Raw genomic sequence first — 16,862 nt, forward strand, 5'->3', positions numbered from 1 at the left:
TTGCCTAGCAGAGGCAGAAGCTGTTGCAAAGTTAACATCTTGAATTTGGAATGTCCAGGTATGTGTGGAGAATAGACAAGTCCAGAATTGGCCTTCCAAGTGTTTCCTTTCTTTGGTACCAAAAACAGGTGAGAATAAAATCCTAGGCCCACTTCTGACGGAGGGACCCCCTGGATAGCCCCCATTTTTAAAAGTAAAGAAATCTGTTTGTGAGCCTCCAACTTTTGCTGAGGAGGAACGTCTGGCATGCCTTTGAAAGGAGGCAAGGTGTGAAAATAAAACTTGTAGCCTCGGTCTATAATGTCCAACACCCATTTGTCCTGGGTGACTAAAAGCCAATTTTGCCTGAAAAGTGCCAACTTTCCTCCCAGAGGAGATGCCAGACAGGAGGGATCTGGCAGCTGGAGATACAGGTCATTGGGTCTGTTTACGAAAAGGCTGACCCCTGCCCTCACCTGAAGATTGTGCAGGGGAACTCCACGCCCTAGGCCTGAAAGAACCCTGAGCATGAGCTCTGCCCCTACCACGTCTAGATCTGCCCCTAGACTGTAAATCAGAAGAAGGATAAGCCCATCCCTTAGTAGGCCAATTTCTGCTAAACTTAGGGGGCTGCACCTGTAAAAAATCCTTAACTGTCTGCATAGACTTAGCTTTGTCTTCCATTTTCTTCAAAACTGACTCCACAGGAGAACCAAACAGAACTTCAGATTGAAAGGGAGCATCCAAAATTCGAGCTTTAACATGCTCCGACAAGTTCTGATCCTTAAGCCAGGCATGCCTACGAATAACTGATCCAGTGGCAGCCACCCTGGAAGAAGCCTGAAGAGCATCAAAACCACACTGCAAAGAATGCTTACCCACCTGATCAGAGGCATGAACTAAATCCTGCAATTCCTTACACTCTATGCCCTCTGCCAAAGCATCTACCTTAGATTTTAACAGACTTAGGAGAAAATTCTGGTACTTCAGCATATGAAACTGGCAATTCAAAGCCCTCATTGCTAGAGTGGAAGAGGTATACACTTTTTTACCCCACCTATCCAAAGCTCTAGAATCTTTATCCATGGGAACTGGATTCTTTACAACAGAAGCCCTGACACCCTTAGGTCCCTGGCTAATAGTTTCCGGGTCAGCTCTTGGGCTCTTATACAAATATTTATGAGCCTCTGGCACTCTGTAATACCTGTCTGGCTTGACCGGGGCAGGAGGCAAAGAATCAGGATTAAGGGAAGCTTCAGAGAAAACATCCTGAACAACATCCAAAACAGGGGGTATAGCCAAGGGCCTATGCTGTGGTAAAAACAAAAATTCCCTAAGTCTCTTTCGAGAATCTGAGAAATCCTGACCTTCCCACTTAAAATGCTCCCTCATGGAATGCAGGGTTTCAGAAAAAGAAAAATCCTCTGGAGGGGAAGCAGAAGGACTAGAATCCTCTGCATCTGAATCAGAATAAGGAGGAAAATCCTGAATGTCTTCAGCCAAAGACTCTGAGGAATGCTCCAATCCTTCCACCTCTGGCTCCACCCTAGGCCTCTTATCTGGAGGGGGCAAAGAACCCCTGATTAAGGTAATCAAATCCTCTGCCATTTTCAGCATATGCTTTTTAGGTACAGAACCTGCAGAACTAGGGCTGACGCCAGAGGAAGACAAACCAGGCCTGACCTTGGAAGGTACTTTAGAGACAGAAGTAGAAGGCCTAACCACCTTATGCAAAGAAGGGACTACAGAGACCTGAGAGGCCCCCTCAGCCTGACCCGACTCCTGAGAGGCCACATCCTGCAAAATTAAAGGCTCCCCCTGAGACTCAGCTGAAACCTCGGCTGGATCCACAGATTCCACCGTAGTTTCCAAAGAACCGGCGTCCGTAACGGACGACTCATCCTGCTTGGACTTTAACGATTTTTCCTTACGCTTCTTAGCGGTAGCGGGCGTCGGAGGATCCGACGGCATATTGTAGTTACACCGCTTATCAAGACCAGCCTAGCACAATCTAACCTGCGTTTAATGGTGCGCTTATTAAATCTAGCACAAAAGCGACACCCGACTACGTCATGCTCAGGCCCCAAGCAAGGAATACAGAGAGAGTGGTAATCCCTATGAGGTATCTGTTTCCCACAAAAAATACAATTATTCACTTTTTCTGACATCCGGATTAAACTGAGACAAGAAAAGACAAAAATATTCCCCAACGGGGTACTTAGCCCAACTTAGTCTTCGGTCTGAAACTCAGAATACGAAAATTTCAGGACACCGAACGGCACTTGCAAACGCTGCTTCTGCTTCGGACCATGCGGCAAGAAAGACTGAGGATATGGCGTCGGTCATGCGCTTTAGTACCACGGCGTACTGACGTCAGATCTGAGCGACCATGACCGACGCCAGCCTAACACTTTGGTATTCGGGCCGGCCGAGGACAGCGGACTACCCACAGGTTATGACTGCAGCAATGTGAGATGAAGAACATCAGCTTACATACCTTTAGAAAACATTAATTGGTCTGCATCAAACAATGTCTTTAATCTTCCAGGAAAAAAATATTCTGAAAATAGCTGGATACAGCAGCTTGAACCTCCCACTTGCTTATCGACATTCCTAGACTGCCTGTATAAATTTGCATCTCTTCTGCCTGGTGTACAGTGAACAATCTTCCCTGCTAAGTTTGCTTATAACCAGTCACTCAGTCTGTGGCCAGAAATTCTTATCTTTGGTGATCCCCACTGTTTGACTAGTTTAACTCTCCAACCAATAACGTGTCACAACTACTTTTCCCTGATACTGCCTCCAGAAGTTCAAATGAAAGCTGCACTACATGCCCAAGGTCAAATGCCCATTTTATGCCTCCCCCCATTTCCTCTGATGATGAGATTCCTCCAGAAGGCCATATTTCTGAAAGTCAGTGATTCATCACTTCTTTTTGGCCCATGGAGGCTTCAGCCCATCTTACACTTCAGATCTCTAAGGTTGCAGCATTTCAAAGTGCTACTGACTCAGCCTTCTGGCAAGCTTCACCCATGCCCACATAGTTTGTTAGTATTTTCCACTTTTAGTGACCACAAAGGGTACAATCCCCCCCAGAAGAGTTTCAATTATTACCTCTGCCCAATAGTCATCCACCCAGATGAACTAACATGCCAAATGGATTTGTATTTTTTCCTCTGGGCAGTCAACAGGTTTATGAACACATTTTGTGCTCTTATTTTTCTGGATCTTAGTTATGTATCTGAAAACTTTGATTCCAGTTTCATTAAGTCCTCCAGCAAGGTTTATTTGGCAGTTATTCTAATTCTCATTCTAGTTTACAGATAGCTTCTTTGGCACCTGTAAAGGCCTTTAAGGCTTTCATTTAACTATTCAATTCAGTTGACATGACAAGGAGCCTACCCTCCCTGAGATATTTATTTACTGCTCGAGAAGCTTGCCCTTCTGCTGCACAAGCATGCACCTTCTTCAGCTCTAGCAAACTTGTCCAGAAAGCCTTTCTTTCTGATGTCAGCAAATTAATGTAGAAGAAAATCTTGAATTACAAGCTCACTCTATTAAATCTCTGCAACTGAATTTCCATAAAGTATGGCACTTAGCACTTGTCTTTTACACCAGAAACTGACAGAATCAGTTTATCAATTTGCCCATGTTTTCCTAGAGTATTCTAATTGTGGCAAATATCTACTCCACTGTTTAGATAAAGACAAACCCAAACCTTTCCACTAAAATAACCACCCGTTTCTCTCCTTTTACTCCTCTGCCAAACTGAAACTGGGCAAGACAGCTGAGTGTACCATGAGGCATGTGGAACAGCTCTGCTTGCAGATTTCTGCAGCTCACTTTGATAGACCACTCACTTTGATAGACCACTGGCTAACTCCTTAGCCTGTTTTTAATATTACCCTACATGACATTTGTGCAGCGGATCTTGTTCTTTCTGGCACTTGAGAAAAAATATAAACTAGACAGTATTACTAGAGCCAGATCTTTTTTGGGGGGGATTATTGTTGTCAGGATTATTTTCCCATGAGAATGGGCACCCAGAAGGCTTGGCTAAGGACTTTGTTCAAATAATTACTGAAGATAGGCTTTTTCTTACCAGCTACAAAGTTGTATATTTAACATAATGACAAATCTGCAAGGAGAATATTCACTTCAGTAAAATACTGCCACCCACTAACCACCTTCTGCTTTTTTGCATCTGCTTTCTTTTCTCCTTTGCCTTTTTGATTCCAGGGTTTTCTTAACTTTCTCTCTGAACTTCAGAACTGTACAGAGGACTTTGTGGTACATGATGACAAAGGGCATGTCTGGAAGCTTGGGAAATTTTTATCTGCTGGTCAGTCCCAATTAATGTTTATTTATTTACATGTGTTTACTGGGGAAAGTCCAAATGGATAATTGCTTCAATTTTTAGCAGAGGCCAGGGAAGAAATTTCCACAAATAAAAGGGCAGAAAATGCATATACACAGGCAAAAACTGATACCATATTACAATATATGATAAAAACACAGATTAATATAAATATCAATTTATATTATGACATATAGAATAATACACATCATTAAAAACAAGATAAATACAATATTATGTAGAATTGAATGTGTTCACATGTAAGTGCGAGAGTTTATTACTCACTCGTAAAGCAAATGTCAGAGTGGATTTAACATTAATTTGACCACAATAGAGTATTCAATTTACAAATATTTAGGCTCTGTCTGTTACACTGCTTACCACAATAGCATCCTTAATGCAAAAATATTATTTAATAACCTGAAAGTAATAGATTTCTGCACTGGAGTATTAAAGGTAATCCTGAACACAAAGTCTGAAACTTTACTAAGTTTGCGTTCTCACTGCTAAACAAGCCTTGAAATAAGGATACTAACTTTAAGCTACATGAGAAATGAAAGCAATATATAAATATGTTTTATAAAATGATTTCATCAACTATATTTAAATTACAATATTTTTCTAACATAAAAACATACTGAGCAATGCCACGTACAAAATTCAGCTTCAAAAATAAACGGAAAACAAAAAGAAGAATGGAAAAGAGAGAAACTGAATTTGGGGTCACTGTGGAATACTACAGTGCATGTAATATGGTAAGGACTCACCAGACAGCAGGTCAGCAGTTAGAGAACTGTCAGACAGAGGGGCAGCCACAGGAGCAGGCGATGAAAAAACATCTTTAGCAAGTCAAAGAAAGTAAGGAAAAATCAGTACAGCCTTTAAAAAACAATAAGCTTCTTTAAATAGCACAAAAGTAGGAAGGAAAGGAGGCAAAAGCAACACGATAATTCACAACAGCAAGTCTTGGAGAACTAATTGCAGACAGAAACTTCCTTTATATACCTGCTGCGAAGAGGTCTATGCTAGGGGTTGCATCTGGCTTCATAGTTGTAGAAGCATTTTGATCAGGCAAGGAATCAAACAAATCTAGGAACAAGGACACAAAGCTAATGTATTAAACATACTTATTAGTAGCAAAACAAAAATGCAGGGAAGATGAGTACCTTCACAATGGTTAAGACTACACCTTGTCAAGTTAAGAAAAAATGTCAAGATATTACTTATCACACACAGTTTACTCCTCCTGGATCATGAAAAAAGGCAACTGAGCTACGCTGCCCCAGATGATTCTAAGGAATGATTATCGCAATTAAATGTGTCTCATGGAATACATGAATGGTAATCTCTTCACCAATAAAAATAACAAATATAATAATACTAATAATAATAGTTCAACATTTGCAATTTTTACAGCAATATTCATCTGACTGTGATTATTTTGCACTTTTGAAGCTGGAATAACCACACACCTGGGTCCAACACCAACCTTTACCAAGCTTTTAAAATAAATAGCAATATTGGTACCAGTAGAAAAAATGGTTTTCATTTTTCTCTGCAGACTAAAATCCATTCATCCCATTTTTACTCAGGAACACAGAAGTGTTATTCTACATACTTATGTATTGGCTTTGCAAATCAGAAATGACCTGGACTTGAGTCTTTATCAACTCTGAGCTTGCAAACCCTTCCACCCTTCCCACAGACAGAGTTCTACAAATGAAACACACCCCCATGGTGTTAGTAGTAAAGACCACTCTTCAGAGGGCACCATTCTGACATAATGCACCTCCTCCATTCATTAGACATGTGTGGAGTATTAATGACAATTCGATTTCTGCAGCAGACTCAAAACTTCTTATTTCATTCTTCATAAATATTCACGCAGTCAGGAAAAAAAATGCAAAACAACACTTTTCTTTCTACAATCAACACACCAAAATTTGGCAACAAAAACTAAATACAGACTTGCATGACATTTTTGTAATTTCACAGCATCTCTACAGCTGATACTTTTCACTGACTGAATCACCTGACTTGCTCACTGTTACACGTACACAGGATCCTCCAAATTACACAACTGCATTTTCTAACATTGTTTAAAAGACTATATTTACCACCAAAGATATCTAGTGCAGGAGCAGCAGTGGTGGTGGTGGTGGCAGCCGTGGTGGCAGCTGTTGTGGCAGCAGTACTGGTGGTTGTGGTGGCGGTGGTAACAGCAGCAGCAGTAGCAGTAGTAGCAACAGCAGCAGTGGTAGTGACAGTGGTGGCAGCAGCAGCAGCAGCAGGAGAAGGAGGAGGAGGAGGAAGAGTTGCAGTGGCAGTTGAAGCTGTACTAGATGTAGGGGTAACTACAGGAGCACTTGTTTCAGCAGGCTTCAGAGCAAAAAGGTCCAGTTCTGGAGCAGCTTCTGCACTACCTTCAGATGGGGCAAAGGGGTCTTGGAAAAGGGGAAGTGGAAACAAATAAGATCAGTAACGAAGTCAGCACACTCATAAAAATAACAAGTATACTACACTCAGTAACTACATATAGGATATGACACAAAAGAAGCACATCAAACATCGGCATCTCCAATTCTGTGGGTAAACCAAGACCAGTAGCCAAAACAAATATGCTATGAATAAAAGGTACCAAACTTAAAAGTATTTACTTGACAGGACTTTCTGACAAGATGACAAACTTTGTAAAGGCAGAACAATGTTGATATGCATATGTGCAGCAAATATACACTGCTTTTGCAGTAAAACACTGTAAAAAGGTGCTCATAAATCAACAGTCAGCACAGTATATATTCTGCAATGCAATGAAATGTATTCTGCAGTCAAGCTATTTCTGCATCATGTTCCTGCCTGCATGATCACCTGACTTGTTAGAGAATTCCAAGCAGTGATCTCTGCAACATGCAAATGGTTACCTAGTCATAGGCTTCAGGTTAGTCTGTAGCAAAAACAAGCCCGTGAAGTACAAACAAAATGTATTTAAATATATTTTATTTAAAAACAGTAGTTTACATCTGTAAATCTGATTCTATAAACTACATTAAAAGCTGAACCTACTACATTACATAATAGCAAAATTACAGTGACAATCCAAGTAAGAATGCCAGTTTCTTCTAAAAGGGAGCAGTGAAAATAATACATCACATTCCCCAGGAGAAAAACATTTTAAGTAACAGAAGTGCACTACCAGCATCCCGGATCTAGCTAGTACATTTGTGAAAGCCAGCTGGGAAAGGTGGGGGTTGGTGGGAATTTCCTAATGCCAATTCATCTATCATACAGGACAGACACAGAAACTCAGCTAGAACAGCACATCTGGTGGTAGGTGAGCTATCAAATAGTAAAGAAGGCCTGAGAATTCACATCACTATACAGGTAGCACAGACACATGTATAAGCAGACACACATACTGCCTTATGACAAGCTTTCAGTCCAATGCAGTACTGCTACAAGATACCACTCATATTTGCACTAGGAAAGAGATAATTAGCTCATGGACAAAAATCTCTGTCAGCTACATATGACAGCCAAATGACATGATATTCTTACTTCTCACTGTCTGGAATAAAATGTGGTTACTACTAACCTCTCTACAAGGAAATGATGTCCTCTGTGCACTGATACAAAATCCTATATTACACAGGACGGGGAAGCAAACTAGGCAAATGAGAGCCAGGACAACTAGATCGCCCAGTTGATGAGGCCACAAAAAATGTGATGCAGTACATTATAATTTTCAAGCAATCTTTTGGAAAAACACTACAAAAAATACATTGCCCATGAACCTGGAGATTTCGGCTCCAGCATTGAACCCTTTCATCTAACTTTAATCTTCTTCTTCTTCTTCTTTTGGCTTTTCCCGGTTAGGGGTCACCACAGCGGCTCACCTGTCCACTCATGATCGGCAGTGAAGTTTTTTGGTGTCGAGTTGCCAGCCCGGCACCCAACCTTCCACGGAAGGCACACACACTCACACCTAGGGCCAATTTAGAGTATCCAATCCACCTACAGCATGTCTTTGGGATGTTGGAGAAAACCATAGCACCCGGAGAAAAGCAGGCGACCACAGGTAAGACATGCAGACTCCGCACAGAAGGCACCCCAGCTGAGGATCGAACTGGAAAACCTTTTGCTGTGAGGCAACAACACCAAGCACTGCACCTTAATCTTCATGCCAAACAATGTTTTATCATAAAATACTAGAGAGAGTAATATCTGTTAGTACAATCAGATGTCTAATTAGTGATGGACAAAACTAGCTCATATTTGCCACCTCTTTCAAATCCAGTGTGTGAAAAAGTGTTTAGACATGAAGACAAAGCTTGGTCTCCCTATATTACTATGTAACAAAAAAGGAACCTCTTTTCAAGATTAATTTAAATAGCACAACTCCAATGAGCAACTTCTAAATGAAATTTATAGAAAAAAAGACTTACCAAATCAATAACAGTCTTATGAATAACCTCAAAACAGCAAAAAGTGCATTCCTGGTCTCCCATTTAAGGAAAAAAAATCCAAATTTGAGAGATTTCCCTTGCATAAGAAGCAAAAATCCAATGGGATTGTTTTATAACCACACTAAGACTCTGCATTACTTGAGAGAGAAGCACAAAGGTTCATAGGTTGGTACTAGGCTATCAGCCCTAGGGCCTATACAAGCCTAGCCATAACAATTCCCTGGCCATTTTTCCCACACTATTTACTTCCCTGGAACCCTGTCTAGCAGGATGACTGACGTGATCCCCGGGGTAAATTTCCTTTCTCCCATCCAATCATCAAGGTTCCTTTTGAAGAGGGCCAAAGAGGCACTCTGCTTGACATGTATGGGCAATCTATTCCAGAGTCTAGGGAGTGTCTGGGACAGGAACCTATCCCTCCAGCATGTTTTTTTATTGTGATGACAAGGTTTAGATCCCTGGAGCGTGTGGCTCTGAGGGATTGGGATTTCTTTAAGTGTAGCATGTCCAACAGCTCTGGGTTTGACATGGCCTTATATGTTAAGCAGAGATCGCCTCGGAGTAGACGATATGCGACAGAGTATAGCTGGAGTTTAAGGCGGTCAGCGTAGGGCATCTGCTTTAGGTCTGTGATTCTTTTAGTGAGGTATTTCTGCGGCCTTTCCAGTTGTTGAAGATGTCTCAAGAGGTACATACCAAACGGGGCATTGTATTCTATAATGGGTCTAATGAGGGATGAGTACAGTGGATAATGACCTCCTTTTTTCTGGATGAAAAGCCCTTAGTGATGAGGTGCGCCACATAGAAGGATTTCCTGATTGTTGTGGCTATGTGGTCATTGAAGGTGAGACCACTGTCCACCTGTGTCCCTAAGTCTCTTATCACACTTTCAGTGTTTAGTGTACTGCCACCTATATGGTAATTCACGGATACAGGTTTTTTCCCAAAGGGGATAACTATACATTTCTTGGCACTGAGCTTGAGCCCATGGCTCTGGCACCAAGCATCTGTTTCTGTAAGGCCCTTTTGTAGAGTATCCACATCATTTGGGGATTCAATAATGGCTCCCAGTTTGCAGTCATCTGCAAACTTTGTTAGCCAGAGTCCCTTAATGTTGGCCTGTACTTCAGAGACGTAGATGCCAAACAAGAGAGGTCCCAGGACTGAAACCTGAGGTACTCCACTTGTCACTTGTCTGGAGCTGGATTTGGAGTCGGCTACTTTTACAGTGTGGGTTCTATCAGTAAGCCAGTTAGCAACCCATTGGGTGATGCAGGGATTAATGCCCAGCTTAGTAAATTTATCTACGATTCCGGAGTGGGGGATGGTGTCAAAGGCCTTGGCAAGGTCTAGATAGGCTGCGTGGACCACCTTACCCTTGTCCATGGCTCTGGAGACTGATTCGAAGAAGTCAATCACATTCAAGGAGACAAGATCGGCCCTTCACGAACCTAAACTGGGTGGGGTCCAGTGTTTGAAGGTTGCCAATGTCTTTGTTTATAAGTTCCATGAAAATATGCTCCATGGCCTTGCAGATGAGGCTCGTCAGGCTGATGGGACGGTAGTTTCCAGGATCCAAGGTGGATCCCCCCTTGTGGAGTGGGATAACTGTAGCTCTGCGCCACTCAGTGGGCACAAAACCTGAGGTGAGGCTATGATTAAACATGACACTTAGGTGAGGTGCCAGTTCATATTGTAGTTCATGTAATACACAGCCCGGGATGTCATCTGGTCCCATGGATGCTGTATTCTTAGCTTTGGAGAGTGCGTTTTTTACCTGTGTGGCCGTTATTACCAGAATTTGGCAATCTTCCGGTATTAAAATGGGGCATTTAGGGGGTGAGAGGAGGATGAAGTTGGCATTGAATCTATCTACCAGGATAATGGCAATATCCTTGGGATCAGTATATTTAATGCCATTCTGTTTTAGCTCAGAGCAGATCTGAGCATTGCCATTTAGATTCTTGACAAAGTTATAGAACGCCTTGTGGCTGTCTTTGGAATCTTTGGCAATTTTATTTTCGTAACTAGCTTTGGAGGATTTTATGAGGGATCTCAGTTTCTTACTGAGGCTGGTAATGGAGTTTTTTGCATCCTGGGATTTTCCTCTTTTCTGCAACAGTTTCTTCCTTTTGTTGTAAAGTTTGTTTATGGCAGGCGACCACCAGATTGGCTTCCTTTTTTGGATGAGAGCATCTTGGTTCTATTTGGGATGGCGCGATTCATGCATGAGTGGATGTGCTCATACAGTGCCTTAGTGTAGGATTCAGCAGTTGAACTTTCAGTTCCCATCTGCATGGGTCCAAAAAAACAGGTCTGGTACACCAAAGGGGAAGGCTACAGGTTTACATAAACAACAAACATTAAGACAAAGTAATCAAACTAAGTTTACAATTAAGGCACCAAGAAAAGAACATTATGTACTTACCACAACGATAGGTCTAAATGCTCACCCTCTTCAACTACAAGACCTTACTTACAGGCTCAAGTCAGCTCTGCACTAAGACTTTCCCTGACTTCCAATTCCACCCTCAATCTCATAATGCTCTATGCTTCCCTTCAACTTGCAGACTGATGATGCTATTATAATAAACAAACAGTCTTGATGATCAAAACCTCACCCTAAACAACGTCTTCATCTACCCTCTAATGCTTGGCAGAGGGAAAGATGGCGGAAATGCTGAGTAGGAATGACTAGGTTACCCATTTCTATCATTATGTTAAGTACATAACTTCTGAATCTGTGGTAATCTTGTCCTGCCTCTAAAACTACAGGACAGAGTTTCAAATTCACCCTCTTAAGTAGCATCATGAAAGGACCCCATGCATGACTGAAGCCCCAGAGGATGACCTAGAACTGGAAGATCACATCCAGCATACAGAACTATGCAGAGAAGCCCATACTGCAGCTGTAAAAAATGTTCAGTGAAGCATTTCTGAAAAATATAATGGGAAGTGGGCATTGCTGTAGCTGAATGAGCAGTACAATTACCAGATAAAGGGTTATCATACTTCTCACAACAGTATTTTATACAGAGACAGACACCTACATAAGGTTAATGTGATGCTGACAGACCACTCGTGAAATCAGCAGACTCTAGGTGAGACTGTCTGGAACAGAGATGGCTTCTCCGAGAATGAGTCACAATCAGATGATTAAAAGGCATGGCCCATTCACAGAAGCTGCTGTTAAAAAAAGGGCCAATTACTAGGACATATAAAATATTGAAAAATAACTATAAGAATCAATCTGAGCAGGTTAGAAAAGATTGGATAAGCAATTTACATTGGAACAATAGATGGACATATCTATGGCTCCCACGTATGTAACAAAGACGAGAAGGTTTAGGATTCATGCTTGGAAATGTTTGCATAGGTATTTTTACACCCCAAGCAGATTCCAAATAATTTTCCCTCCGGTAGATGGCAAATGTTGCAGGTGTGATGGGGGAAGAAAGAGGTAACTGGGAACATATTTTCTGGGAGTATAATGAGTTGACGGACTTTAAAAATTTCCTGTAGAATACTCCATCAGAAATACTGGATGAGTGAATGGGTGAAACTAAGGAAATGATCCTTTTCAGCTGAGACACATGATCTGAATTGCCTAGACATAGTAAGGTCTTGTTAAGTTTAATTCTGGTGGCTAACAAAAAAAGCAATTGCTAGAAAATGGAAATCAGAGTCTAAATCAAATGTATTTGAAGTACTGAATATTATAACATAAATGAAATAAAAAGAAGTGGGATCTTTTAAAAAAGGGGAAAAAATAAATGAAAATTGTGGGAACAATATGTGCAGAATAATGTACAGGAGGAGGAGTGAGGTTTAAGGGAAAGCAGGAAATGAGCAGTTGGAGTGATGATAGTCATGAAAAAGAAAACATGTAATGAATAATGTATGCAACTTAAACATGTTAATATTTTTTGTATATTAATATATATTTACCTGTGTCTTAAGTGATTTAATAAAGGTGTTTAAAAAAAGACAAGGCCCTTTCCCATTCCAGTCCCTACAGTTTTCCAGCATAAAGGACTCAAGTGAGTACCTCCCAATATTATTATATCCCATTTAGTCACCATCTTGTCTATATCCATGTGAATGACATTCATGAAGATACTAAAAAAGGGTTCATAGCATTCATCTCTAACACATCTATGCTGCACCCACATACCTTGAACTGTACAAACTATACTGCCCTTATTCCCCCGCCATCCTAACGCAGCCTCAGCCATGATAACTGTTATCAGTGATTCCAAAAGAAGAAAGTGACTGCCCAAAAACAAATCTGAGGTGTGAAGCCACAGCTATGGTGAAACGTGCATGCTTTCAAAAATTCAGTTAGGTCCAACAGCTGGCTTGAAGGCTGGTTCCATAGAGCTTTTAGGATCCACTACAGAACTGTATTTGAAACTGAACAAGCAAAGCCTGGAAAAAGAGGCCCAGAGTTGTCACACAACCGCTTACTAGCACACCATTCAAAGAAACCAGGAAATGGAATGCAATGCAAAAATTATTTTTTAGGGAAAAATCAACTTGTAAAACACAATGTCCAGGAAACGTACTGTGAATACAGTGGATTGTGACATTTCTACCTGCAATTCTGCAATGTTCACCACAATATCCACAGACTGAAATAGGCCCACAGAGTGAAGGCAGCTGGAACCCAGTCATCCACACAAGGAAACACTTTGATCTACTGAAGTTCTTGGCATACCATTACCATAGCCATGCATCTGAGGAGTGATGCCTCCATGAAGAGAATGTGGATCAATGACATCTTACATAAACAGAAGAAACAAGAGCAATAAAAAGCACCAAAATTGTTACATTTTCCTAATCTGTTGACCTGGAAAGCACGGCACTGCAAACTATGAACACGTGGCAACAGTGAACTTGAACCTTAAAAGTACTGCAGAGCGCTATGGAATTGGGAATGAGATGGAAGTCTGGGAAAATATTGGTCATGAGTTGACTTCAGCCTGTCACCCAAGTTCTGTAGCGGAAGAGGATGGACAAAATCACCACAAATCAATAAAAATCAGCTTCAGAAACACCTGCAACAGGAGTGAGAGGTTAAGGGTTAAACAGCCAAAACCTGCAATTAAAAATTTCTGTCTGTGCAGAATACACCAGATCCAGAACAGGATATGAAAACATTATGGTAGAATTTGGATAGGTCTGTAGGTGTTTCAGGTTATAACATTAATCCTGAGAAAATGAAAGCTGTGTCACTCGACTATATTCAGACTCCTGGATTGCTTTCTGATTTTCCCTTACTTCAAAAGTACAATTCAGTGGAAGTATTTGGGTACATGATTACTACCCACAGTTAGACAATTCTTGGAAAAAAATGTACAGGCTAGAATTAATTTAATAAACATATGCTGTTGTGGAGTTTAAAATTGGATCTAGATCAAAAAGCACAGAGTTAATAAATGTTTGCGCAGCCTCATCTACTTTATATTTCCGGAAGAGCAAAGAAGTACAGTACTGGGTACTGACAATTAGCACCAGAGACAAAAGATTTATGGTCTGTTTGGATTCAATATTAGGAAGATAAATGGGTAGATTTATTTGACTTTGGGCGGGATTTTTAAGCTAGTCAAAATGATGGATAGTTGCGTATTGCTTTCCTTGGGGTTTGAGTATTATCTACACTAGTTTAATTCTCTTTTCTATCTTTGAATTAGTTTCATTGCATAAGTGTTTACTCAATCCTTTCTTTTATTGTGTCTTCAATCACTGATAGTTGCAGAGTTGTTACCACATACGTATGCCTTTATCTGATTGTTGGTTGTGGGGCAGAACTGTCGATTGTTCATTTTGTTCTTGAATGTTAAGCAATTTCTTATGTCAAGTGTATATACTTTGGTGTGTTTTCTATAGATTTTTCAAATAAAAATGTACTGCTTATAAAGCAAAAGCACCTAAAAGACATGCGAGAGAGATAGGCTTCAGCAATCTGATAAAATGGGGAGGGCTGTGTTTCGGTCACTCACAGCCCACCAGCTCTATCACCTCAAAGCCAGCAGTATTACATAGACTAATTTTATTACCAAAGTGAATGTGCAACTCTCATTAATGCTCTAAAGAGACATCAGCTGGATACTGTGGGTTTATAACTGTTCCAGCTTGCCACAGTAAATCAGTGTCACCATTATTCTGATATCCATTTGATGCTGTTCATTTCTCCTTACATCTGATAATTGTGCTGATTTCCCTCTTTCAAAAATTAAAATTTTAACACCTTTGTTTAGCATCATGTGTATTGCTTAATTGTTTGCTTTAGCTGTGATTTCAGTACTTTTAATTTTGGTTTAAGGTTATATTTTTCCTTACTATTACCAAGGATTTGACCTGATCATTATTAGTAAAAAAAAATACGAGCACTCATAAAATCAACTAAGGCCAATTTTGAGAGAAAAATTGCCATGGATTCAAAGGACAATCATAAGGCCTTTTTCAGCTATGTTAGGAACCTGGGTGGAAACTCCCAGATATGCTCAGAATTAGTCCAAAATGATACAAAAATCACTGAACCCACAGACATTGCCAACATACTGGCAGACAGGTTCAGTGCAAACTTCACCCCCTCTCCCCCCCAAAGGAGAAATAACTATCCCAGCAGAGTGTAGCCTCCCAGACATCTCAAATGCGCAGGTGAAAGCTGCTCTCTCTAAAGCTAAAAACACAGCATCAATGGGACTGGATGGTGTCCCCGGCTGTGTGCTACACGAGCTAAATGAGGAATTAAACCCGCACATAATGCAGCTGTTTAATCTCAGCCTTACCACAGGATACGTGCCCAAGGAGTGGCGTACGGCAACTGTGGTCCCACTCCACAAAGGCGGTGCCTCTACGGACCCTGGTAATTACCGCCCCATAAGCTTAACAAGTCTAGTCTGCAAAGCTATGGAGAGGATCATAATGGAGCTGATAAACAAAGATATAGGGGACTTGCAGACATTGGACCCGACCCAGTTTGGCTTCGTCAAGGGCAGATCATGCCTTTTGAACTTGGTCGACTTCTTCGAAACAGTCACCAAGGCCATTGATGAGGGAAAGGCAGTCCATACAGCCTACCTTGACCTTGCAAAGGCCTTCGACACAATACCCCACTCGGGTATTGTAGAAAAACTTACCAGCTTAAATGTAAACTCATATGTCACAAGATGGGTTGCAACCTGGCTTAAGGACAGAACCCACAGGGTTAGAGTTGCTGGCGCTATGTCAGACTCCAAGCCGGTCACAAGCGGTGTCCCACAGGGCTCAGTCCTTGGCCCCCAATTGTTCGGCATCTACTTCTCAGAAGTACAGGCCAACATGGGAGGAGACGACTGCAAACTGGGCGCCATAGTGGAAAGTGTATCGGACATGGATATCCTTCAGAAGGGACTCACGGAAACAGATAGCTGGTGCCAGAGCCATGGCCTGAAGTTAAACGCCAAAAAATGTATAGTCATACCCTTCGGGAAAAACAAGGTAACCCCAAGCTACCATATAGGTGGCAATCCACTAAGCACAGAAGAGGTTATCAGGGACCTGGGGACCCAGGTTGACAGTGGCCTTTCTTTTGACACTCACGTTGCTAAAGTGGTTAGAAAGACCTTCTACATTGCCCACCTGATCATGAAGGGATTCACATCCAGATCTAGTGAGGTCATTGTTCCCCTGTACTCTTCACTTATCAGACCAATGATAGAGTACAATGCCCCATTCGGGATGTATCGCACCCGACATCTGCAGCAATTGGAGAGACCCCAAAAGTTCCTCACCAAAAGGATAAAGGGACTCCAAAATCTGTCATATGCTGCCAGATTGAAGAAACTCCAGCTCTATTCAGTTGCATACCGTCTGCTCAGAGGTGACATGTGCCTGACATACAAGGCCATGTCCAACCCAGAATTAATGGACATGCTCCACCTCAAAAAATCCAAATCCACCAAAACCACTAGAGCAAGCGACTTAAACCTTAGCACGGATATAAATAGGACGTGCTGGAGGGATAGATTTATCACTCAGAGACTTCCTATGCTGTGGAATAAAATCCTGGTCCATGT

At 41.4% G+C, this 16,862-nt stretch overlaps 1 protein-coding gene across 18 annotated transcripts in view; it reads right to left on the bottom strand.

Annotated features, from left to right (window-relative positions):
- The window catches only part of SNAP91 (synaptosome associated protein 91), a 2,005,574-nt gene that overhangs the window by 302,097 nt on the left and 1,686,615 nt on the right, over positions 1–16,862 (bottom strand). For 15 of the 18 annotated variants that reach the window (XM_044066094.1, XM_044066049.1, XM_044066072.1 and 12 more), the window contains 3 exons: positions 6,454–6,780; positions 5,342–5,425; positions 5,104–5,175 (listed from right to left, as the gene is read on the bottom strand). The exons of 1 other annotated variant lie outside the window; for it this stretch is intronic. In XM_044066094.1, coding sequence (XP_043922029.1) covers positions 5,104–5,175; positions 5,342–5,425; positions 6,454–6,780 — 483 coding nt within the window. The remainder of the gene's footprint in view (positions 1–5,103; positions 5,176–5,341; positions 5,426–6,453; positions 6,781–16,862) is intronic. 2 more of the 18 variants (XM_044066088.1, XM_044066115.1) reach the window with 2 other exon arrangements.

Source organism: Protopterus annectens, chromosome 1.part0, assembly GCF_019279795.1.
Source record: "Protopterus annectens isolate FY-2018-M chromosome 1.part0, PAN1.0, whole genome shotgun sequence".
NCBI lineage: Eukaryota > Metazoa > Chordata > Ceratodontiformes > Protopteridae > Protopterus > Protopterus annectens.